Source organism: Onthophagus taurus, chromosome 10 (genome assembly GCF_036711975.1).
Source record: "Onthophagus taurus isolate NC chromosome 10, IU_Otau_3.0, whole genome shotgun sequence".
Classification (NCBI taxonomy): domain Eukaryota; kingdom Metazoa; phylum Arthropoda; class Insecta; order Coleoptera; family Scarabaeidae; genus Onthophagus; species Onthophagus taurus.
The window spans coordinates 456,651-480,854 of NC_091975.1; the positions used below are offsets into that span (position 1 = coordinate 456,651).

At 29.2% G+C, this 24,204-nt stretch overlaps 6 protein-coding genes across 6 annotated transcripts in view; 2 read left to right on the plus strand and 4 right to left on the minus strand.

Moving 5' to 3' along the window:
* Positions 1-681: 681 nt before the first annotated feature.
* On the minus strand, positions 682-2,876 carry LOC111416620 (uncharacterized). The gene is made up of 3 exons (XM_023048681.2): positions 1,504-2,876; positions 943-1,452; positions 682-888 (listed from the first exon to the last, which is right to left on the minus strand). Exons 1-3 carry the CDS (start codon positions 2,511-2,513, stop codon positions 756-758), a joined length of 1,653 nt encoding a protein of 550 aa, XP_022904449.1. The 5' UTR covers positions 2,514-2,876; the 3' UTR covers positions 682-755.
* Positions 2,877-7,336: 4,460 nt separating this feature from the next.
* On the plus strand, positions 7,337-8,789 carry LOC111416606 (mitotic checkpoint protein Bub3). Its single transcript, XM_023048664.2, has 4 exons — positions 7,337-7,730; positions 7,789-7,858; positions 7,915-8,514; positions 8,571-8,789. The coding sequence occupies exons 1-4, from the start codon at positions 7,530-7,532 to the stop codon at positions 8,699-8,701; spliced, it is 1,002 nt and encodes a 333-aa protein (XP_022904432.1). The 5' UTR covers positions 7,337-7,529; the 3' UTR covers positions 8,702-8,789.
* On the minus strand, positions 8,687-9,726 carry LOC111416608 (uncharacterized). The gene is made up of 3 exons (XM_023048666.2): positions 9,295-9,726; positions 8,949-9,240; positions 8,687-8,850 (listed from the first exon to the last, which is right to left on the minus strand). Exons 1-3 carry the CDS (start codon positions 9,347-9,349, stop codon positions 8,727-8,729), a joined length of 471 nt encoding a protein of 156 aa, XP_022904434.2. The 5' UTR covers positions 9,350-9,726; the 3' UTR covers positions 8,687-8,726.
* Positions 9,727-10,071: 345 nt separating this feature from the next.
* Positions 10,072-16,595, minus strand: LOC111416604 (metal transporter uex). Its single transcript, XM_023048661.2, has 8 exons — positions 16,076-16,595; positions 14,398-14,614; positions 13,655-14,323; positions 12,458-12,968; positions 12,260-12,400; positions 11,944-12,210; positions 11,664-11,881; positions 10,072-10,893 (listed from the first exon to the last, which is right to left on the minus strand). Exons 1-8 carry the CDS (start codon positions 16,522-16,524, stop codon positions 10,606-10,608), a joined length of 2,760 nt encoding a protein of 919 aa, XP_022904429.2. The 5' UTR covers positions 16,525-16,595; the 3' UTR covers positions 10,072-10,605.
* A 178-nt stretch (positions 16,596-16,773) lies between these two features.
* LOC111416605 (stAR-related lipid transfer protein 7, mitochondrial) lies at positions 16,774-21,937 on the minus strand. The gene is made up of 2 exons (XM_023048663.2): positions 21,053-21,937; positions 16,774-17,648 (listed from the first exon to the last, which is right to left on the minus strand). The coding sequence occupies exons 1-2, from the start codon at positions 21,848-21,850 to the stop codon at positions 17,037-17,039; spliced, it is 1,410 nt and encodes a 469-aa protein (XP_022904431.1). The 5' UTR covers positions 21,851-21,937; the 3' UTR covers positions 16,774-17,036.
* A 529-nt stretch (positions 21,938-22,466) lies between these two features.
* LOC111417986 (restin homolog) overlaps positions 22,467-24,204 on the plus strand; it is a 130,726-nt gene continuing 128,988 nt past the window's right edge. The window contains exon 1 of the mRNA XM_071199224.1: positions 22,467-22,583. The gene's annotated coding sequence lies outside the window, so the exon portion shown is untranslated. The remainder of the gene's footprint in view (positions 22,584-24,204) is intronic.

A 24,204-nucleotide genomic window follows, 5' to 3' on the forward strand; every position in this document is an offset into this window, starting at 1 on the left:
GCCAAAATACAGTCAATCAATCAATACGTAAATAAAAGTGAAAATTACTTAAAAGTAAGTGCAATAGTCATTCCGAAAATTTGTCTTCAATATATTTTGTACACTTTTCAAACTGAATAATCCTATTTTTGTTTGTTTATTGCTAATTTAATTAGAAGTATGTATAGATTTTATAGGTTAGATGTAAACCCCTGTGTATCTAAATAAAGTTGATTATTTAAATTAAAATATTAATTAATTCCTCAATTTTTTTAATTTAGTTTTTAATATTTCATGATATTACCTTTAATCTCACAATTTGATTACAAAAATAATATAATAATTAATAATAAATAAAATCAAAGCATTTACAACTAGAATTGTAGGTTACTATAATTTCTTTATTAGTTCCATCTATTCGCCGCTAGATGGCACTAAGAAATTACTTTAATTACAGTTCCCTAGATTTACAAAGTACCGCGGTTTGCCGCCATTTTGGCTCGAAAGTCAAGCGGGAAATTTAAAACTCTGTCATTCCATTGTGTTTGAGGTTGTTTGAAATGTTTTAAATAGTTTGAACACTTAAAATTACTTAAATTTCGAGGAAAATGTTTACTAATATTTAGATCAACCATAAAATTAATTTAATAAATTTTCTTGTCGTTTGAGGTTATGTTATCAAATTAAAGAATAAAAAAAAAATAATTTATTATTAAATTTATTACTAAAATAAACACATAAATAATATAATTCTTGTATAAATAATCCTAGTTAATTTAGTGACTTTTAGATATAGCTTTTAAGATTTTTTTCATTTTCGATAAATCATCACGTTCTATGTATTTTTTCAAATACATATCAAAATATTTTTCCTTACTCAACACTTTATATAATCTCTCCCCGTATTTTCTAAACACACAAAAATAAATAAAGTACCAATTAAGTATATATTTCAAAAAATACCTTGTATCTGGATTTTTATCTTCTAAAAACTTAACTAGATTAGAAAATATCCTTTTTCTAGTCGCTTCATTACCACTCGGATTTAAAATAACACCGGGACCAGCGATAACAATCGCACAAATTAATAATCTAACGGTAGCAGAACGAACCAAATTATTTTTATGAGTGGGGCCTTTTAATAATAAAGCTTTAATTGCTTGACACGTTGAAATATGAGTTACCATACAATCCAATGCCAAGTTCGCATCTTTCCTTATAAATTTATTAGCATCAGCAGTTTTTGATAATAACAAATCAACAATATCATTAAATTCAGGACCACGAGTATCTTTCATCGATTCAAATAAATGTCCAGCAGCTTGACAAGCCGTTCTACAAACATGCGAGCGCGGATTCTTCAATAATTGTAATAATCTTTGATTTATTGAAGTCATATATTGCATCATTGTCGATGAATCAGTCGCTTTACATAATTCCGTTATTTCAGCGAGACCTCTAAGAGCGATGTTCCTTAAATATTAGAAATTTTAAAAATATTAATTAAATAACATAATTAATTACCATTCGGTGTCTTGTAACTTTGTAATTGACGTGTTTATGGTTGTTTCGAATGATGTATTTGTATCATCAAAACAAATCATTGAATTATTTTCAGTCGGGACTAAAATTAAACTCATTTCATCAATCCTTAACATATCCTTACTAAACGTTTTTGGTGGATTTGGGGTATCTATTGTTTTGTTATTATTTTGTCGCTTAATTAAAGGTACTCTTGCATTTAAATTATTTCGTTCGTTTCTACAAGAAATATCTGATTCGCTTTGATCGATGTAGGGTATTTTAATTTTTCCTTTCGGTTTTATGGGACTACTTGAACGTCCTCTGCGTATCGGTGATAATAAATTACTTGTTTTTTTCACTTCCGGTAATAAATTTTTATTTTGACTCGATAATGTTGGCATCATGAAACTTTTATCACCATCACTGTTAATAGTTGTTGATCGTTCACTATTTTTAATCATAAATTTTGAATTTTCAACGAACGAATGGCTTTTTATAAATTGTTTTGGTGTATATTTCGAATTGTTTTTGGGTTTTCTTAAAAAAGTTTCTATTAAAGATGGGTTTTTACTCGTTTCTGTTTCTGTTAAGTTTAATTCTAACGGTTCGACTCGATAATTGATTGCATTAAATTTTTTAAATTCATCGTTTGTGTATTCAGTTTCGTATGTTTCATCGTCTAAATCATTATCATCGTCATCATCATCATCTTGATAAGTTTGACTCGATAAACTATCTGGAGATATATTCTTCGTTTCAAATCGTGCCAACTCAATTATCGTTTTACTTGTTTGTGTGCTTGAATCTCTAATTTCTTCCAGCTTAAAATTTTTATATAACATATCATTTTTATCTGAACGATTAAATATTGTAAAAAAAGTTGATTTTTTTTCATTTTTAGATTCCTTTTTATTACTAGTCATACTCATTTTGCGATTTCCATCCGTTATACTCACTGGATGCGTTAACGTACTAATTATATCTTTTATATCTTTTTTTGATTCATCCATATATTTCCATTTAATCTAAATTTTTGACAGATACATCACAAAAAATAATTGTCAAAATATCATATTTCATTTGACACATCATAACCTAGATCTGCGGTCGGCAACCTGCTGCTCTTTTGATGCAAACTTGCGGCTGGTAGAGCATCTGGTAAAAAAAGAGAAGAACTGAAGAAGAACCTCGAGAATTCAACCAGAGAAAAGCGCGCAACACAAGTGGACATCATATTCGGCGCATGAAATAGTCTTCCAGAATGCTACAGTGAGGTGAAGAAGTTGGCATATGGAGTGTTGACTCAAATCTAATCTACTCTAAAGTTAGAAGTCAATTAACAAATTAAAATTTAGAATTGTGCTTGAAACTTAACCCTTTGTGTCCCGACTTTAAACTTTCTACTATACAAGAAAGAATCTGTATAAAAAATTTTGTTGATCAAAAAGGTATCTCTTTGATAAATCAGATCATTAAATCAGATCATTTTCAAAAGAAAACATTGAGCTTTAATTTAAAATAAGTCTCATTCCTTAATTTCAATAAATACGACTTCCAGGAATTTTTAAATTAACATCTTTTTTGACACTTTTAGGTTATACGAAAATGTAAGTTTTGTTTCAACATTTTTTTTCTCAATATTTTTCCAATCCAACCCAACAATTATTATACATCATTGTAAAGAGAAAGCTTTGAGCTTTAATTTAGAATAAGTCTCATTTCTTAATTTCAATAAATACGGCTTCTAGGAATTTTTAAATTAGCATCTTTTTTGACATTTTTAGATTATACGAAAATGTAAGTTTTGTTTCAATATTTTTTATTTCAATATTTTTCCAATCCAACCCAACAATTATTATACATCATTTTAAAGAGAAAGCTTTGAGCTTTAATTTAGAATAAGTCTCATTCCTTAATTTCAATAAATACGGCTTCCAGGAATTTTTAAATTAGTATCTTTTTTGACACTTTTAGGTTATACGAAAATGTAAGTTTTGTTTCAACATTTTTTTTCTCAATATTTTTCCAATCCAACCCAACAATTATTATACATCATTGTAAAGAGAAAGCTTTGAGCTTTAATTTAGAATAAGTCTCATTTCTTAATTTCAATAAATACGGCTTCTAGGAATTTTTAAATTAGCATCTTTTTTGACATTTTTAGGTTATACGAAAATGTAAGCTTTGTTTCAACATTTTTTTTTTCAATATTTTTCCAATCCAACCCAACAATTATTATACATCATTGTAAAGAGGAAGCTTTGAGCTTTAATTTAGAATAAGTCTCATTCCTTAATTTCAATAAATACGACTTCCAGGAATTTTTAAATTAGCATCTTTTTTGACACTTTTAGGTTATACGAAAATGTAAGTTTTGTTTCAACATTTTTTATTTCAATATTTTTCCAATCCAACCCAACAATTATTATACATCATTGTAAAGAGGAAGCTTTGAGCTTTAATTTAGAATAAGTCTCATTCCTTAATTTCAATAAATACGGCTTCCAGGAATTTTTAAATTAGCATCTTTTTTGACACTTTTAGGTTAAACGAAAATGTAAGTTTTGTTTCAATATTTTTTATTTCAATATTTTTCCAATCCAACCCAACAATTATTATACATCATTTTAAAGAGAAAGCTTTGAGCTTTAATTTAGAATAAGTCTCATTCCTTAATTTCAATAAATACAGCTTCTAGGAATTTTTAAATTAGCATCTTTTTTGACACTTTTAGGTTATACGAAAATGTAAGTTTTGTTTCAACATTTTTTTTCTCAATATTTTTCCAATCCAACCCAACAATTATTATACATCATTGTAAAGAGAAAGCTTTGAGCTTTAATTTAGAATAAGTCTCATTCCTTAATTTCAATAAATACGGCTTCAAGGAATTTTTAAATTAGCATCTTTTTTGACACTTTTAGGTTATACGAAAATGTAAGTTTTATTTCAACATTTTTTTTCTCAATATTTTTCCAATCCAACCCAACAATTATTATACATCATTTTAAAGAGAAACCTTTGAGCTTTAATTTAAAATAAGTCTCATTCCTAAATTTCAATAAATACGGCTTCCAGAAATTTTTAAATTAGTATCTTTTTTGACACTTTCAGGAAAATGTAAGTTTTGTTTCAACATTTTTTTTCTCAATATTTTTCCAATCCAACCCAACAATTATTATACATCATTTTAAAGAGAAAGCTTTGAGCTTTAATTTAGAATAAGCCTCATTTCTTAATTTCAATAAATACGGCTTCCAGGAATTTTTAAATTAGCATCTTTTTTGACACTTTTAGGTTATACGAAAATGTAAGTTTTGTTTCAACATTTTTTTTCTCAATATTTTTCCAATCCAACCCAACAATTATTATACATCATTTTAAAGAGAAAGCTTTGAGCTTTAATTTAGAATAAGCCTCATTTCGTAATTTCAATAAATACGGCTTCCAGGAATTTTTAAATTAGTATCTTTTTTGACACTTTTAGGTTATACGAAAATGTAAGTTTTGTTTCAATATTTTTTATTTCAATATTTTTCCAATCCAACCCAAGAATTATTATACATCATTTTAAAGAGAAAGCTTTGAGCTTTAATTTAGAATAAGCCTCATTCCTTAATTTCAATAAATACGACTTCCAGGAATTTTTAAATTAGTATCTTTTTTGACACTTTTAGGTTATACGAAAATGTAAGTTTTGTTTCAACATTTTTTTTCTCAATATTTTTCTAATCCAACCCAACAATTATTATACATCATTTTAAAGAGAAAGCTTTGAGCTTTAATTTAGAATAAGCCTCATTTCTTAATTTCAATAAATACGACTTCCAGGAATTTTTAAATTAGTATCTTTTTTGACACTTTTAGGAAAATGTAAGTTTTGTTTCAACATTTTTTTTCTCAATATTTTTCCAATCCAACCCAACAATTATTATACATCATTTTCAAGAGAAAGCTTTGAGCTTTAATTTAGAATAAGCCTCATTTCTTAATTTCAATAAATACGGCTTCCAGGAATTTTTAAATTAGTATCTTTTTTGACACTTTTAGGTTATACGAAAATGTAAGTTTTGTTTCAACATTTTTTTTCTCAATATTTTTCCAATCCAACCCAAGAATTATTATACATCATTTTAAAGAGAAAGCTTTGAGCTTTAATTTAGAATAAGTCTCATTCCTTAATTTCAATAAATACGGCTTCTAGGAATTTTTAAATTAGCATCTTTTTTGACACTTTTAGGTTATACGAAAATGTAAGTTTTGTTTCAACATTTTTTTTCTCAATATTTTTCCAATCCAACCCAACAATTATTATACATCATTTTAAAGAGAAAGCTTTGAGCTTTAATTTAAAATAAGCCTCATTTCTTAATTTCAATAAATACGGCTTCCAGGAATTTTTAAATTAGTATCTTTTTTGACACTTTTAGGTTATACGAAAATGTAAGTTTTGTTTCAATATTTTTTATTTCAATATTTTTCCAATCCAACCCAACAATTATTATACATCATTTTAAAGAGAAAGCTTTGAGCTTTAATTTAGAATAAGTCTCATTCCTTAATTTCAATAAATACGGCTTCTAGGAATTTTTAAATTAGCATCTTTTTTGACACTTTTAGGTTATACGAAAATATAAGTTTTGTTTCAACATTTTTTTTCTCAATATTTTTCCAATCCAACCCAACAATTATTATACATCATTTTAAAGAGAAAGCTTTGAGCTTTAATTTAGAATAAGTCTCATTTCTTAATTTCAATAAATACGGCTTCCAGGAATTTTTAAATTAGTATCTTTTTTGACACTTTTAGGTTATACGAAAATGTAAGTTTTGTTTCAACATTTTTTTTCTCAATATTTTTCCAATCCAACCCAACAATTATTATACATCATTTTAAAGAGAAAGCTTTGAGCTTTAATTTAGAATAAGCCTCATTTCTTAATTTCAATAAATACGGCTTCCAGGAATTTTTAAATTAGTATCTTTTTTGACACTTTTAGGTTATACGAAAATGTAAGTTTTGTTTCAACATTTTTTTTCTCAATATTTTTCCAATCCAACCCAACAATTATTATACATCATATTAAAGAGAAAGCTTTGAGCTTTAATTTAGAATAAGTCTCATTCATTAATTTCAATAAATACGGCTTCCAGGAATTTTTGAATTCGCATCTTTTTTGACACTTAGATTACGCGAAAATGTTAGTTTTTGCCTTTGATTATATATAATATGGATTGAGCCAACGAGAGAGATAGCTTGCGCAAGGTGATCGAACCGAGATAGACATAAAAGCGTACTGACATATAATGGGCGTGCGTTAACTTATAAGATAAAAAACTATCAATTAGAAGTAACATTTATAATACTTACAGGTGATGTGAAACTGTATTATCGCGAACTTTGCACACGAAACAATACATTTTTAAACATAACGGTGTGACTGGCTGTGACACAACAAAACGATAAACGTCAAATGGAAGAGGTTTGACACTTTTGTGCGCATGCGCCCGTCTGTTTAGTACCGTTTTATGTCTATCTTTGTTACACTTTCACATTATCGCTTTCCATCTGCGTCTATTCACCTTGAACCACATTTTTGTTAGTAGATATATTCAGTTAGCTCAATCCATATTATATATAATCAAAGGTTTTAGCTCATTACGTTTTTTCTGAATATTTGCCTCCAAGTGAATGTAGATCAGGAGTCCACCAACATTTGGATTCATAACCTAACCTATAAGTTCAAAACGCTGTCACTTTGAAAGTCTAAATAATGACATATGTCATTTTAGTTACAAATTTAAAATATTTCTTTAAGTTTAAAAGCAAAGAATAATTACTTTTTATTCAAAGCGAAAAATTACGAATCGAATCTATTTAAATTAACAATCTTTTGATTATTTATTTATTTCAAATACAAATTAAAATCAGTAAATTGATGAAATGCAGCTAACTTCATCCCAAAACTTCCCCCCACAGATAGTAAACATAACCTAAACGCAATTTTTTTCTTATTCAAAGAACGATGTCTGTAAATTCTCAAAATGAGTATAAATTAAAAAGCCCCCCTGATGATACGATATCTTCGGTGAAATTCGGCCCGAACACCAATCAATTTTTGTTGGTAAGTTCGTGGGATTCGGGAGTGAGGTTATACGATGTCCAAACGAATACTTTAAGACATAAATATCAACATAACGGCCCCGTTTTAGATTGCTGTTTTACGGTGAGTTAATTTAATTAATAATACTTTATTTTTAATATAAATTCTTTTGAATTAATAGGATGCTGTTCATTCTTATAGTGGAGGTTTGGATAATACCCTAAAAATGTTCGATTTTAATACAACAACAGGTAAAAAAGATTTAATGAAATCAACACGATTAAAATCAAAAAATTTTAAATTTTAGAAGTAACCGTTGGTTCACATAACCAAGCGATTCGATGTGTTGAGTATTGTTCAGAAGTTAATGGTATTTTATCAGGTTCTTGGGATCATTACATAAAGTTATGGGATCCTAGAGCACATGTTAGTGCAGGTAGTTATAATCAAGGCGATAAGGTTTATACAATGAGTGTGTGTGATGAAAAATTGTTAGTTGGAACGGCGGGTAGAAAAATCTTAGTATGGGATATCCGTAATATGTCTTATACTGTACAAAAACGTGAATCTAGTTTAAAATATCAAACGAGAGCTATTAAATGTTTTCCAAATAAGCAAGGTTACGTTTTGAGTAGTATCGAAGGCCGAGTCGCCGTCGAATATTTAGATACCAATCCAGAAATACAAAAGAAAAAATACGCTTTTAAGTGTCATCGAATTAAAGATAAGGATGGTGTTGAAAAAATTTATCCTGTTAATGTTATAAGTTTTCATCCCACTCATAATACTTTCGCAACTGGTGGATCAGATGGCTTTGTGAATATTTGGGATGGTTTTAATAAGAAGAGATTATGTCAATTTCATCAGTATCATACTTCTATTACTTCATTAAGTTTTAGCAGTAACGGTATAATAATTAATACAATTTTTCTTTGTTAAATGACTAAAATATTCTTTTTGTAGGTTCTATTTTAGCAATGGGGTGTTCCTATTTCCTAACAGAAGATGAACCACCAGCTGTAATCCCCGAAAATTCCATTTATATTCGTAGCGTAACCGATCAAGAAACAAAACCCAAATTTGTTAATTCATAAAGGCATTTTTTTATTTATTTTTGTATTACATAAAAAAGTAAAGTGTATAAAGAGTTGAGATGTTTAAAATAAATAAATTGAGTTGGAATTTAGAGCTTAAATTACAAGCATCCGCATCATTACAGCTTTGAACACAACCACGAACATAACTAAAAATAAAAAATTAATTAAAAATTCTTAAAAGTGAGGTTAGGTTGAATATGACAGTTATTAAATGTCACATTTCAGAGAGCCAACTTAAAATTACCTTTCGCCATAATAAAATCCTCCACAATGAGACATTCGAACAATTTCAGTGTCTGTTGTTAAAGTTCCACTATCCAAGGCGCATCCTCTTAGAGTTAAAGTTGTTTTGTTATCGGCGAAAGTTCCGGTTATTTTAATACAGAAAGTAGCCGGAAATAAACCATCTCTTCCCTTTCGCCCGCCCATGCACGGAGATTCCAAAATATCCGTCGTGTAATTATTGTGAAAAGGGTCCTCGCATGGTTGATAATCGTTATTTATTGATATACATTTAAAACAATCAATTGAGTTCACTTCAATTTAAAAAAAAATGTTATAAAAGATTTTAAAAAAGTTATTAATCTTACCGAAATTGAATTGATAGAAACCGAAAAGTCCTAATATAAAAATGGCGCTACCCATTTCAAATTTAACATCACCCGAAAAAAACCGTGTTAAAATGTTAAAACTCTTTCTACTTTCTTTACGCGCATCTATTGATTGTTTTTTTACAGTAAATAATCAATAATTTTACCTCATGAGTACAAGAGAATACATTCCATGACTGACTGGTGCCCCCAATAACTCTTTTCACCCCCACTACAACCACAAAACCCTTCTCTGAGTATTCATCACCTGGGAATACTCTATGGAAAACCCCCATCACACTTCATTATACAAATTGGGCGATTTTAATAGAATACAAATTGAGTTTTGCATAATAATTGGATTAAAACGAAATTCAACGTTAAAAATTAACATAAAATCAATTATTTGCAACAAAATTGACAAAGTAAGAAACGTCAAAATCATGAAAATTTTCCGCACAAAATTTTATTAATTAAATCAAAAATGCATTTTCAAAAGCCGTATCCAAACAAATCGAAGAAAACTTTCCCAAAACCCCTTCAAAAATATTATAAAGCAAAATTAAATTCGTGCAATAACACCAAAAATTTTAATGTTAAAAAAGAAACCGCAAATTATGATTTAAAAGAATCGGAAATGTTACAAAGCGTTTTGGATACTTTGGAGGATATCAGTGATAGTATTATGTTAATGCTGGATAGCAAAAACAATAAAGATATTAATGTTAATACTGAAGAAAATGCTTTAAGTAATCACAAGAAATGATTTTAATAAAATTTTTAAATTTTTAGACAGCTTTATTAATGGAAGTACAACTTTATTTCTAACAAACAACTTTTAACTAAAAACAAAACAATAAAAAAAAGTAAGAAAATAATAATAAAAGCACCAATATATTGGAAAATAAATTTTAAGTACAATATTTCTTTGTAAAGTACATGTAAAAACATTCTAACCTCAACAACTTGTTAATATTTTTTTTTTTATTTTTTAATCTATTTTTTGGTATTTAACATTTATACAACACCTAAATCTAATTAATTAACATTAAATTATTTGTTTCTTCATTAATTAATATAAGTACTAGAATAAAGTACATAAAAGTTATATTTGTCAATAATTTATCAATCTTGATTATTGCTAAATACAAAAGCCAAAAAAAAATATATAAAAAATAAATGCCTAAACCCCTTTTTGCAATAACATTTTTATTTTAAAACACTAACTTAATACTTGTATTTTCAAAAAAAAATTAATCGTTGAAATAAGTTAAGTACTCTATCGGCCTTTTTAAGACCGTTACTTTGTTGTTATGAGTTATTTTTTGGTAACAATGCTATTTCTTCCTCCTTCGACGACGTTAAATCATCGGTTATCGTAGCGTTTTGAGGATGAAGTAATTTTTGACTCGTAGCAGCTCCACCGTTATTTAAACTTTTGCGATTAGCACTCAACGGGTTAATATTCATCGCATTATCTGGCAATTTTACATTTGAATTTGTTGTACTTAACGGTTCGCTGTGCGTTATATTTTGATTCGCTTTCAACTCGGGTGATTGACGACCCAAAGAATCTTCTTCTCCTAACGAATATAATAACTAAAAAAAAGAAAGAAAAATGAGGTTAAGTTATTTTTTTGACATTTAAAAAAAAATAGAATTACCAACTTAAAAATTAAAAAAAAATTAATATCACTTAATTTTTTTAAATTAATTATTTATACAAAACTTGAATTTCTATTAATTTTTTAAATCGTTACTTTATGTAATAAAGTAATTTGTTTAATAAATTTAAAAATCATCCACAATGAAACTGATAAAACCAACAATGTCAACAAAAACAACAGTGAAGTTGGTTATCTTTGATAACAATATAAACAAAGTTTAAATTTTTTTTAATTACTTAAAAAAACAGTATTTCCCATATAAAAAAGGTGTTATATACAATTTAACAATCAAATAGTGCATTAACATAGAATAAACTCACTTTTTTATCGATTAAATTCGTTAATTATAACAAAAAAAAAAGTGAGGTTATGTGGACTAAAAAAAAATAACTTTTTCGTATTTAAAGCTTTTTACACAAAGCTTTTTCGTGTTATTTACAATTTGAACATTTAATTCAATCATTTTAAGAGTGCAACGAGTTACCTTTTTAAAACGCGAATTAAATAAAAATGTGAGGTTATGTGATAAAAAGATCTTAAATCTTCTCGTTATCGGAACCACCCATTAATAAATCTCGTGCTTTTATATGAATCGAATCGTCTTTGGAGTGTGTTACATACTGGAAATACGTAAGTACTAATTTTTACCCCATTCAAATTTTGCGTCCTTTTTTCGATTTTTGTTTTTAAAAAATTACTTACCTTTTCGACTTCCTCATCGTAATTATCACCGTCTTTTTCGCGGGCTGATTTTTCCATTAACGAAGCTTTTTTCGCTGCCAAATAAAGGCTTCGCTTTACTTTCATGTAAAGTAAATCGGAACTTGCTCTAACGGTGTAATCGGGTTGGAAACTGTAACGGAGCATCGTGTCCATATTTAATGATTGCAAGCTACCCATCGTTGATGGTGAAGGATCCACTAATTTAAAAAGAACATAAAATAAGTTAGAATTTTTTTAATTATTTTTTTTTTTAACTTACATATTCCAATGTTTTGTGCTAAAGCTTGTGTTCCAAAATAAGTAAACGCACCGCTTTCAAAAACTAATTGTTCTGCACCAACTGTAACTTCAACTCGACCTTCAAGGATTAACACAAAGTAATCAACAGCACAACCTTGTTGATAAATCACCGCATTATCGTCGTTACGCCAATCTTTATTCTTTTTAATATGGTTGTAAATGTCTTGTTTAAGAAATCTTCTTAGAATCGTCTCTGAGATATTGCTTGGTTTAAATAAATCAACAGCTAAAAAATTTAATTTTAATTTGCATTAATAATAAAAGAATTAACTTACAAGTGCTTAAATATTGATATGTAGCTAACGTTAATTGCGGACTAATCCTTATCCGATTAGTTTCACCTTTGCGATCAGCGAAAACGGTAAAATCTTGTTTGGTTCTATTCGAGGTCCGTTTTCTTTTTGAACGATTATCGGCTAAAAACAAAACATTAAATAACAAAGGCGATTTTTATTTGATCTAAAATAACTTACTAACTGTATCAGTTTCATCCATAATTTCAGCTTGAATTAATTCCTCAATAACATCTTCTAAGGTGATTAACCCAATTGTTTCATAAAACGGATCACCATCACCTTCATTGTTAACGCGATGCACAAACGCCATGTGCCCCTTATTTCCCTCTTTGAACTCTTTGAACATAACGTCCAATGTGACATCTTCGAAAACGAAATTGCACGGATTCTGATAGAATTGACACAAAGTTTTTAATGGGGTGTTATCATCCGGATCGACGAACGCGAGATCTTTTATGTAAAGTGTGGTGACGATTTTTTTCCTGTCTCCTTCATAAACGGGAATTCTTGAATAACCCGATTTCATTATTTCGGAAACTGTTTCAAAATCGAGGATCGCTTCGTAATCTAACATAAATGCATCTTCCATTCTTGTCATCGCTTCGGCTACAGTTTTTTTTCTTAATTCTAACGCTCCACTTATTATATTTACTTCATCCCTATCTAAATCATTTTCACCAGTTGTTACCTATAAATTAAAATGAAATTATTAAAATTCATTTTGACATTTGACATGTTTGACATTTGAGGTTAATAGAAAAATATCAATTTAATTTAAATAATTTTTTTTTAATTAATAAATATAACGTTTTAATTAAAAAAAAAATATTTATTTTAATAATATATTCATAAAATAGATGAAATGTTAGAAATAAATTTATCAAAAAATTAATCGATAGTGAAATTAGCCACATTGATGATTTTTGACTCCTAACCTCAAAAAAGAATCCGAACGACCTTAAACCGGTTAAAACCGGATGGCGGTTGACCCATTTATCGGTAAACTTGAACGAAAATGTCGGGTATTTTTTGCAATTAGGTCAAGAAAAAAGAATTAAATTATTAAATAATATATTCAGATAAGGTGATAATTTAAGTTTTATTTCCGTGAGTACTTAATCGATCATTTTTGTATCTGGGCAAGATCTTGCGGCTTTTAACCAGATAATGTCGATCGAATCAGGTTTATTACGTAATAATAAAATAAAGTGGATTTATTGAAGGGTTTTTTTATGATAAAACAAAAAAATACGTGGTAAAGATAACAATAATTAAAATGTCAAAAAAACATCTTAAAACGAAATGTAAACAACTGTGAAGTTAGTTTCTAACCAAAACCTGTCAAATCGGTATTAATTAATTAAAAACACTTACTTTGACTAATTCCTTTAATCGTTCCCGATTGTAAACATTTCCAATTTCCTCCCCTAAGAGCCGATCTAAAATTTTCGAAACCGGATAAGCAATTGGTGATGTTATTCCCATAACAACTTTCGTAACAACAATAGTTTTCGCGCCAACAGCTAAACCATGCCTCGAACAAATCGCTTGAGGTGTAATTTCACCAAAGAGTACAATAGCGATCGTAGAACAAACCACAGCAACAACGCCCGACGTTAATCCATCCAATAAAATCGTAAAAATCGAATTCACCAATACATTTCCCAACAAGATACTACATAATAAAAAGTTACCATGTTTTCGAATCGGTTGAATTTTCCTCGCGTATTGTCTCTCTTTTGTGGTTCCCGTGTTTTTTAAAATTTTTAATTCCGTCATGTCGAGACTCATCAAGCCCAAATTTAACCCGGAAAATAAAGCGGAGAAACACAAACATGTTCCGATGATCAAAATCGAACCCCAAATCGGTATTAAATAAGTGTGGCTTTGTAGTGCGACCCACGGGGCGCTTCCTTGATGGTAAAACGTCGCGTTTGAAAAGTTTGATTCTTTTACGCAAAGATATAAAGTGTCTCCAACGACTTTTTCAGGTAAAATCACATTAATTGAAGCTGTATCCTTTTCTTCGGAAACATGATCAACCTGCGGAGATCAAAAATCTGGTTTGAACCATCGGGAATTGTTTCTAACTGAATTTAATAACGTTTATAACTCACCGGATATATTGTAGGTGATGGGAAAACTGTGCAAACATCGCCGGGAAGCATCCTCACGTTAGTGAAGGCTACGATGGTGTTTTGAGTGAATCCAGAACCAAATATTCGAATAACTGAAGGGGTTTCGATAAATATCGATGGTATTCCATCGGAATCGGTTTCTATCCCATTATTTGATGATTCTACTTTTATTCCGGATACTTTTATTTGATGAATACTAAAAAAACAGGGTGAAATTAACATAACCTTAATTACAGTGACAGGTTATTTTTTTTCGGGGCGGTTTTAAGTTGGTAATAACTTTTATCATGGGTTTAGTTAAATGTTGATTAATTTCTCATTTATTAAGAAACAACATCGCAGTAATTGTCTTGAATTAATGTTGATTCGTCTAAAACAGAGTTTAAAATTTGATACTTTAACTTGTTACTATTTTGCAATATTATCTCAAATGTTTTTACTGGTCTTGCACAACGAAACTCGAAAGATAAGCAAATTTAAAGTGCGCTTTTGTTTTTTTGAACAATCTTGATTTATTTATTTCTTTCTTTGCATCTTAAAACATTTAGTTTCAATTTGAAAGTTGGTTTTATCTGGTTTATTTGGCAAAAAGTGGTTCATCTTCAATTGGCGCAAATTTAAAGACATCAACCGGCTTTCTTTAGTCGACGAATAGTTCTTGTTTCGCAAACTACTTGGCACGAAGCCAAAAAGTGATCAAAATAACTAATTTTAGTTAAAATTGGTTTACTACAAAAAGAGGATGTAACAACCGTGAAATTAGTTATTAATAATTTTGCGTTTTAATAATTACGATTTCCGTGCAGTTTATTTAAAAATGTTTATAATAATAGTTAGAAAGAATAAATCTTGAAATGTTGGAGAAATAATTAAATTTAAAAATGTAAACTCGTCTAAATCAAATCGTTATAACCGTAGTGAAGTTAGCCTTCATTTCTGCTGAATATAAATAAACAACTTTTGTTCTTTCTCGAATAAAGATTTGTTAAGTTCACTAAAAATTATCAAATCGTAAAGTATCATATTTAACTTACTAAGAACAAAATTTTATTAAAACGATTAATAAAAAAAATCTTGGTTTTAAGGTTATAAATTAGAACTTGATAATTGTGAAGTTAGTTACTTTTTTGATAGAAAAAGATTCAAATTAATTCATAACATAAATAACCGTGAAGTTAGCCACATTAGATAAATCTGTCATTTTTTGATAACAAAATCTTGAATAATCTTTATTTAATAAATAAATACATAAAAATACAAAGAAGCGAGTTCACTTTTGTGGTGAAAAGATGGAAAAACCAGATTGTACTGGTTCATACCACATCGGAGCAGGTAAAAGAACCCACAAACTTGCCAAGATCTGTGAAGAGATTGATGAGGATTAAGTCCGATTATCTTCCCGTAATTGAAAAGAAATATAAATGATAATGTTATGTGATGATTACAAAATTTGATTGATGATTCCATTCATTATTGTTTTGAGTTAAATATCAAAATCGATGATTAAAAAAATGAAACATTTTTGGGACGATTGCCCAAAAAATTAACACCAAAAAGTAATAATTTACAATTTAAAATGATTCATAATTTTGTTTATATAAAAAAAAAAAACATTTAACACCTAATAAATTTAAATAAAAAGAAATAAATAACTTACTGAGTCAGATCTATTGCCCCTAGTAAAAAAACGTCATATCCTTGATGATACCATCGCGCCTGTTGTTGTTCTAATTTATAATTTTTCATACAAAAGTAAAGATCGTCTTGTAATCCTTGCGGTATAGTAATCGTATAAATTCCCGATTCCGAAGAAACTTGTTCATTTAAATGAATTAACGTTGCTTCGTTACAAAACGAGTCCTTAGCACTTTTGTCCCTGGTGACGGCGATTTCCATGTTAGAATCAAAATTTCGACCCCTCATTTCGAATTTAAGGTCTTTCAGGCACTCGTTTGTCCTAAATTGTGGATTCGATACCGATATCACTTTCACAGAAACGATCGACGGGATTTCATTTGCACCGAAAACTGTTGTTGTCGATAACGTAAGTGCGACGAAGATGAATTGTAAGTGTAAAAAGATGGGATTCGACCACCCCCTCGCCATGTTCGCGAAAACTGAGCTAAAGGGGCTCCGAGATTGCTCGTTTTAACCATTTTCGACTGTAAACGCGGCTGTCAATTTGACAGATTTCTTCTTGTTGGAAATATTTTTTTGGTGCGCTATCTAACGATTGAATTTAGAAGTTGAAACTTTTATAATTAAGCGAAAGATGGGGTTATTTGTTTGAGTTAAATGATTTAATTTTTAGAAATTTGTTTAATTACTTAGGGAAATTAGTAAATAAAAAACGGATTTATAAGACATTATAAAACATTAAATATATTCAAAAAGTCATTAAACAACAAATTAATATTTCTAACCTCTCTAAATGAAGAGAAAAATAAAAAACACATTAGCCTGACTTTGGTACATTTATTGCGCCCAGTTCTCAACAAAATCGTCATCAAACGTCAGTCTTTTCAACCTTTTATTTTTTCTGTTCTAAAAACTTTTTCGAGACTAAAACACACCATTTCTCTTTTTATTTAATCATCCTCTGCTACTAAAAAAAATCACTAACTAAAATAATACGTAGGCTGTAAATACTTCCAATAATTATGTTTAGACACTTCCGCTTGAACGATTGGAGTTGGAGAGGTCATAATATCAACTCCAGGAATTCTCTCCTGTATTTGTATTCCCATTTCTAACGTTTGTTTCTCTTCGATTTTTTTCTTATCTTTTAAGAGAACGACTTGACTCGAAGCAGATTTTAATGACTTCAAATAGCTTTCTTTTGCAACAATTTCCTCTTCGACAATTTGTTTTAAATCGCATCGTCTCGAAATCAGTTTTTCATCACAATATTTTTGGTAATCCCTGGCGGCGACTCGTAATTTTGTTAAAAACTCAGGCATGGCTCTGTACGCTACCCAAGCGGTTACGGCCGCTGGGATGTTTACGCCCGGATTATCATAATAAGTTAAAGCAAATTCAATACCCGGGGAAAAAAAGTCTTTGTGCGGTCGAATAATCATGTGCGAATTGTAATCGGAAACACGATACTTTTCAACTGTGATGGGACGCTTTGGATGTTCCGTACATTTACTTACGAGAAGTAATATTTTCGAATCGGTATCAATCAGATAACGACGTTTAAAAACGTAGTCTCTATTAGCAAAAAGTTTCTGTAAACAATAAAATTAATTGGAATTATTTTTAGGTTACGTTTTTGATTTTAGGCCCACTTTTACCACCTCTTGATACATTTATCCCATAGATAAATCTGTGTAACCATGGTAATTATCCCCTAGATTAGTTTATCAAGAGATTGGTAAAAGTGGGTCCTAAATGTCATAAAATCAGTAAACAAAAATTCAAGAATCATAAACCAGAATGTTAACACCAAAACCTGGTAAACCCCCCACAGACGTTACATCATATAGGCCAATGATAAACTATGGAATCCAACTGTGGGGTTGTACCTGCAAGACAAATGCAAGTCTGACTCAAAGAATTCCAAAACAAAGTACTAAGGTACTCAAAAGGTATCAAAAGCAGTAATAATCTAAATGTGTTCCGCGTATCGTTTTTTCTTTTGATTTTAAAACAATAAAAATATGACAATATTTATCTACAGGTTGTTTCGTAATATATGCGCAGGACTTCAGGTGTGATCAAGGCTTTGATTATATATAATATGGATTGAGCTAACTGAATATATCTACTAACAAAAATGTTGCTCAAGGTGAATAGACGCAGATGGAAAGCGATAATGTGAAAGTGTAACAAAGATAGATATATTATATGTCAGTACGCTTCTATATCTATCTCACTTCTATCAATACTCTCGGTTCGATCACCTTGCGCAAGCTATCTCTCTCGTTGGCTCAATCCATATTATACAGGATGGTCCGTTACTAATGGGACACAGAGCAACAGTGAATTCCTTACATTAAATTATTACGATTTAACCCAATTTATGTTAGTCCAATTGTTAATAACAACGAAGATACATATGGTTAAAGTTAATACTTTATTTTCGTTTTTCTTTAATAATTTCGTTGTCTCTTACATTATGAACATGAAAATTGGTACATTATCATTTTTTAATACAATAAATAATAATTTGGTGTTAGTTTTGATTTATCTTTCAGATGGCGCTGTCTACCTTAAAAAACCACCCTTAAAGTAGTCATATCTTTTTCATCGTTAAAATTTTTACAACTCACATAACATAAAACAGTTTCTCAGACATTTTTACATAAATTTGGTATACCTATCAATATTCTCTAAAGTTCTCCGTTCCCGAGATAATCACTGTTTAAGGGCACTTTGCAAAATTTAATATCTCAGTAACATCAGTTGGCGTTGACAAAGTTTTTATTTAGTCAAACACTAGACAATCAGTTTGGCATTCAGTTTCATTTCACGCTCAGTATTATTGTAATCAATGTATTTGTTACTTTGAAATAATGCCCCGGCATAATTTTTTTTCTAACACGGAAATGCGTGATATGGTGTGCATATACGCTCAAGAAAAGTTTAATGGAAGGGAAGCGTGCAGAAGATATTTATTAAAATACCCCAACAGAAGACAACCAAATCACAAGTTATTTAAAAATTTGTATGACCGCTTAGGTGAGACTGGTTCATTTCGTCCTAAACGAAATACAGGTCGTCCAAAAAAGATTTCCGTTGATGAAGAAGATGAAGTTTTAGTACGAGTTAGTAACAACCAGCTGCAACCGGGTTAAGCAAGTCGTCAATTCTACGAATATTAAAAAAAGAAAGACTGTATCCATACCATTTTGTACCTGTACACGCCTTACTGCCTACTGATTTAAGAGTTCGGTTAGAATTTGCTAATTTTATCAAAAATCGGCAAAATTCTGACCCATCGTTTATTGCCAACATTTTATTTACTGACGAGGCGACATTCACTCGTAGTGGGGTTTTTAATTTTAAAAATTATCATGTTTGGGAAACTGAAAACCCACACATGACACGGCAACGGCATTTTCAACATGAATTTAAAATAAATGTTTGGTGTGGGTCCGCGGGAATTACCAAATAATTTGAACGGCCACAATTATTTACAGTTTTTGCAAAACCAAGTAGACGATATGTTGGCTGAGTTACCATTAAATATTTGGACTGTCATGTGGTTTATGCAAGATGGAGCACCACCCCATTTTTCCAGGCAAGTGCGAGATTATCTCGATATGAATTTTCCACGAAGATGGATTGGCCGAGGTAGTCATTACACTTGGCCACCACGAAGTCCCGATTGTAATCCTATGGATTTTTGAGTATGGGGATTTGTAAAATCCCTTGTTTACAAAGACAATCCTGAAACTCGTGAGGAACTGTGGCAAAAAATTGTAAAGGCAGTGGATATCATTAGGATTGAACAAATATTATTTAACATAAGAAGATCATTTTCTAAACGGATTGGAAAATGCATTGAAGCTAACGGTGGTCACTTTGAACACTTACTCTAATGCAGTTCATTTTAATTGTTATTATTGTTTCCTCTTTTTGTTCGATGTTATTATTATTAAAATGTTTAAATAAATTATAGTCGTTATTAAAATCGATTTTTAATATAGTAATTATGTTAATATTTTTGTAACATCAACTTATGTTTGTGGATAGTTAAATTATATCTGAAAGATAGATCAGAACTATACTAATTTATCATTTATCATCTTAAAAAGTAATAATATAAAAATTTTAATGTTCATAATTTAAGAAAAAGCGAAATTATTAAAAAAACAACGAAATTAAAGTATTAACTTTAACCAACTCAATCTTCGTTATTATTAACAATTGGACTAAGATAAATTGGGTTAAATCGTAATAATTATATGTAAGGAATTCACTGTTGCTTCCCATTAGTAACGGACCACCCTGTATATAATCAAAGGATCAAGGTTTATATATTAAAGGTTGTCTAAGTTCCTATGCTGCAATACTTTGATTTTAGTTTGTGGGCGAGGGGCAAGAGCAGGAGTGTTTCGTGACGTAAGCGATCACGGATTGCGTACGCAACCTCATGGCCATGTGGTGCTCCATGCCTTTGTTTAATTTGAATTGCTTGGCGGTATTATTTTCCACATGTGACGTAATGCGCAGTATGATTGCGTACGAACCTAGACAACCTCTTATATATAAACCTTGAGGTGTGATAGCTTGTCAAAAAATTAGAAAAAAGTTTCCATTTAAAATGACGTAGTTATGGTCTACTTCCGTTAGACCGGAAGTGGCAGCCATTTCGAAAATATTTTAGATCGAATGTTCCGAATGAACAACCCATGCTACCAAAATTTTTAAACCTGTATTTATAGTGGAACCTAAAGAACCAGTTACGTGAGACACCTGTATATGGTTAGCACGGTCGATGACGTCACGAAAAGTGACATGTCGAAACTTTAAAGTGATTTTTCGGTAAGTTTTACACATTTCCGCTTTTTTTTTTAATTTATAACGACTTACTTGACTGATTTCCCGTCGATTAAAAAAAAATCGATTTTTAAACCACATAATTCTTGAATTATAAACATAACCTAACAAACATAACCTAACTTACCGGCCAATACATTTCCCAATAAATAATATCGCTGTTATTTTTAGGATTTGGATCACGTTCGATGACATCCAAAGAAACGGCTGTTGTATCCCATTGCTTTCGATAATCAATATCAATTTGTACATTTAAGAAATCATCCGCACAAACATCGTTAAACGATCCGTAAACTTTGTATTCGTAACTTCCTGATGGTCGTAACCTTCTCCATACGATCATATCATTCTTTTCGATAAAAACTGTCCAATCGTCGTAGGAATTATAAGTTTTCTTATTACTTGGACAAGAACAAGGCAAAACCGCTTTGTTACTACATGTTTGACACGTCAACGTTTTACCTCGTAATTTACGTATATAATCCAATTCGTTGGTGTGCTGTTTAATTTCATCGTCGGATATACGATTTTGGTCCCAATTGTAAGCAGTGATTCCCATTGCTCCAAAAACAAATTCAGTGCCCCTTTTTGTAACTTGTTGACGCATTTTTTTCATAAAATCTCTTAAGGCATGTTCTTCCCATAAACGGGTATACAAAAAGAACATTTGTTGACCCCTTCTTAAACGTTGTGCCAAAACGCATTCACATTGATGCGTCCATGATCTCATAATATTAATTGACTGACTTTTTAACGTTTCCGGAACTGATAATAAACCATTTCTGACACTCTTACCTTTTTCTAAAAACTTGAAGCATTCTCGTATAATGTTGTTGATGTTGAATTTGGTTAAAAGCGCAGTTTTATCCGGGATGAGGTTAGGTTTCGCCGGTATCATATTTAATGAGATTTTACCTTTGTACATTTTTAAGGGGAAACCGCCGTTTTTCGATTTCGACGATTGGATAGTTTTAATTTTTACCTTTTTTTTGGGGGATGTGTGATTAACGTGATTTGAAACGGAGTAAGTGAAAACGGTTCTTATGCATGATACGAAAATTTTGACATTTTTGCGATTTTGTGAGGTTAGATAATCTCTGTTTTATCAACATGAAAGTTAAGCACTGCAACGCGAAACCCACAAAAACACTCCAAACCGATTGGAGATAACTTATTTATAGATGATTCCATTTTTTAATTATGTAACGGATTGGCTCATCGATTGAAAGATTTTATTTATTTAAATTACTCTTGGGTGGAAATTTTTGTGAGGTGGCGACATCTCTTGGCTTCTACTCAGAGACCTTAACCTACTTCTTGTCTTTTAAACAAGAAGTACCTAATCTAATTAAATTTTGAATTAGATTATGAAGTTATGTTTTAATTATTATTCACGTTTAAATTGGGATTAGTTCAAAATAAATTAATTAAAAATACTTCATTTCCTAAAATTAAGTTAAAGTTAGTCACTTTAATCATAGATGTCGCCATCAACAAATTTATTTTTATCAAATTTAACTGTCACAATTTTAGAACGAACTTGTAATTTAAATCAACAATATAATATCGTGGTATAAGAAATGTTTCTAGTTCTACGTCTAGAGTTAGTTCTGGTTTTAAGTTATCACGTCGATGTTTTTCGATAAAATCTTGAGATGGTAAGTTTTTTTAACGTTGTTTCTAATTCATTAACTGTCACAATTTTAGAACGAATTTGTAATTTGAACTTAAAAATAGCAGCGTTTGCGTTAATTTGCGAATATATCGTTTTGAATAATTTGAAAATGGTTTAATGTTTAATAATATTATAGACTAGTGGGTGGTTTAATTAAGATAATGATTTAAGAACGATAAAGTAGTTAATTTCATGATATAAGGAATATTTCTAGTTCTACGTCTAGAGTTATTTCTAGTTTAAACTGTTATTCAACGCTAGATTGTTGTATATTTCAAACATTTCATCATTTCAAACAAAAGACTATTGCGAAATTAAAAATTTAAATCGCGTGTATTGATAGGTTATGAGTCGCTATTTGTCATTTTGACGGTTATATATACAGGGAGTTCCAAAATCTCCAATTTTTTGTTTTATTATTTTTCGATTTAATGGGTGATTTTTAGTAATTATTAAAATTGAAAAATGGTTATTAATAAAAAAATAAATAAATAAATCAAATATTACTTTTAAAAACTATCAGTCTACAAAGTTTTTTTATATTTTAATTGCACAAAAAACACATTTAGATTATTTACAAAAAAAAAAACATGATAATAAAATAAATTTTAAATAAAAATAATAATTATTAATGAAAAGAAATGAAAACAAGACTAATAATACAAATTAATAAAAATTAATTAATAATAATACATTAAAAATACAAAGGTGTTTTTTTAAGGCTGTTTTTTTTTAATATACACTAGTAAATAAATTTGTACTGACTTGTTTTGTTAAAAAAAAAGTATTAAAAACGTTTTGAGATTATTTTAAAAGGGAACTTAACTACAGGTGTCCGAAAAAAAAGGCTTTTTTTGTTTTTATGCGCAGACATAATATTTTTCGCTTAAATAAAATGTACAATATATTTACAAATATTTAGCAAAAAAAGGTTCGTTCTTTTAATTATTCTCTACTTCGGGAGTAATCTTAATTTATTTTATTTTTTTTAATTATTTTTTAATTTCATTTAACCTTAATAATATAGTATTTAGATTCAAATATAAAATTGCCAATAATTAATTAATCAAATTTAGAACTAAAATTGGTCCTATTTTTATTTTTTTTTATAAATTTTGTTTTAACTCAAAAACAAAATGATATGTTTTAAAATCGAGTTGGTCCTGCTTTATTATTATTATATTTTTTTAAATATAAATTATTGGCGTATTTTATATTTTTTTCTTATACAATTAAAATTATTGTGACAAAAATTAATTAAAAAATAAAATAAATTAAAATTTTTACATTTTTTTTTTGTCAATTTTTATTTTTTTCTTAAATATCTTGTAAAATTGTGCATTGACTATTATTAATCGACAAATAAATAATTAAAAATTATCTACTTTGGTACCTATCGTTTCTTTTGTTTAACAATAACCCCAATTTCTTTTTTATAGTCATCGTCAATGACAGTGAACCAAAATCAAAAAAAAAATTGTTTTCTTTAGGAACTTGGACCCCTATTTATATCATTTATTAACTAGAATATTAAAAATAACATTTATAATTAATTTTAATTTTTAAATACGCAAGTTAACACGTATATTAATGTATGTGTTTAA

Bases quoted from the DNA above. Each gene is read 5' to 3' on its own strand.
- LOC111416608 (XM_023048666.2), bottom strand. From the start codon at position 9,349: ATGGGTAGCGCCATTTTTATATTAGGACTTTTCGGTTTCTATCAATTC. The intron at 9,241-9,294 runs GTAAGATTAATA...TTTAAATTGAAG, and splicing joins TTTCTATCAATTCAATTTCG to TGAACTCAATTGATTGTTTT. The intron at 8,851-8,948 runs GTAATTTTAAGT...TTTTATTTTTAG, and splicing joins GGATTTTATTATGGCGAAAG to TTATGTTCGTGGTTGTGTTC.
- LOC111416606 (XM_023048664.2), top strand. From the start codon at position 7,530: ATGTCTGTAAATTCTCAAAATGAGTATAAATTAAAAAGCCCCCCTGAT. The intron at 7,859-7,914 runs GTAAAAAAGATT...TTTAAATTTTAG, and splicing joins CGATTTTAATACAACAACAG to AAGTAACCGTTGGTTCACAT. The intron at 8,515-8,570 runs GTATAATAATTA...TTCTTTTTGTAG, and splicing joins ATTAAGTTTTAGCAGTAACG to GTTCTATTTTAGCAATGGGG.
- LOC111416604 (XM_023048661.2), bottom strand. From the start codon at position 16,524: ATGGCGAGGGGGTGGTCGAATCCCATCTTTTTACACTTACAATTCATC. The intron at 14,324-14,397 runs GTGAGTTATAAA...TGATCTCCGCAG, and splicing joins CATCACCTACAATATATCCG to GTTGATCATGTTTCCGAAGA. The intron at 12,401-12,457 runs GTAAGTTATTTT...TTTTGTTTTTAG, and splicing joins GGATGAAACTGATACAGTTA to CCGATAATCGTTCAAAAAGA.
- LOC111416620 (XM_023048681.2), bottom strand. From the start codon at position 2,513: ATGGATGAATCAAAAAAAGATATAAAAGATATAATTAGTACGTTAACG. The intron at 1,453-1,503 runs GTAATTAATTAT...CTAATATTTAAG, and splicing joins AAGTTACAAGACACCGAATG to GAACATCGCTCTTAGAGGTC. The intron at 889-942 runs GTATTTTTTGAA...TTGTGTGTTTAG, and splicing joins GATAAAAATCCAGATACAAG to AAAATACGGGGAGAGATTAT.
- LOC111416605 (XM_023048663.2), bottom strand. From the start codon at position 21,850: ATGTACAAAGGTAAAATCTCATTAAATATGATACCGGCGAAACCTAAC. The intron at 17,649-21,052 runs GTAAGTTAGGTT...TATTGTTTACAG, and splicing joins ATTGGGAAATGTATTGGCCG to AAACTTTTTGCTAATAGAGA.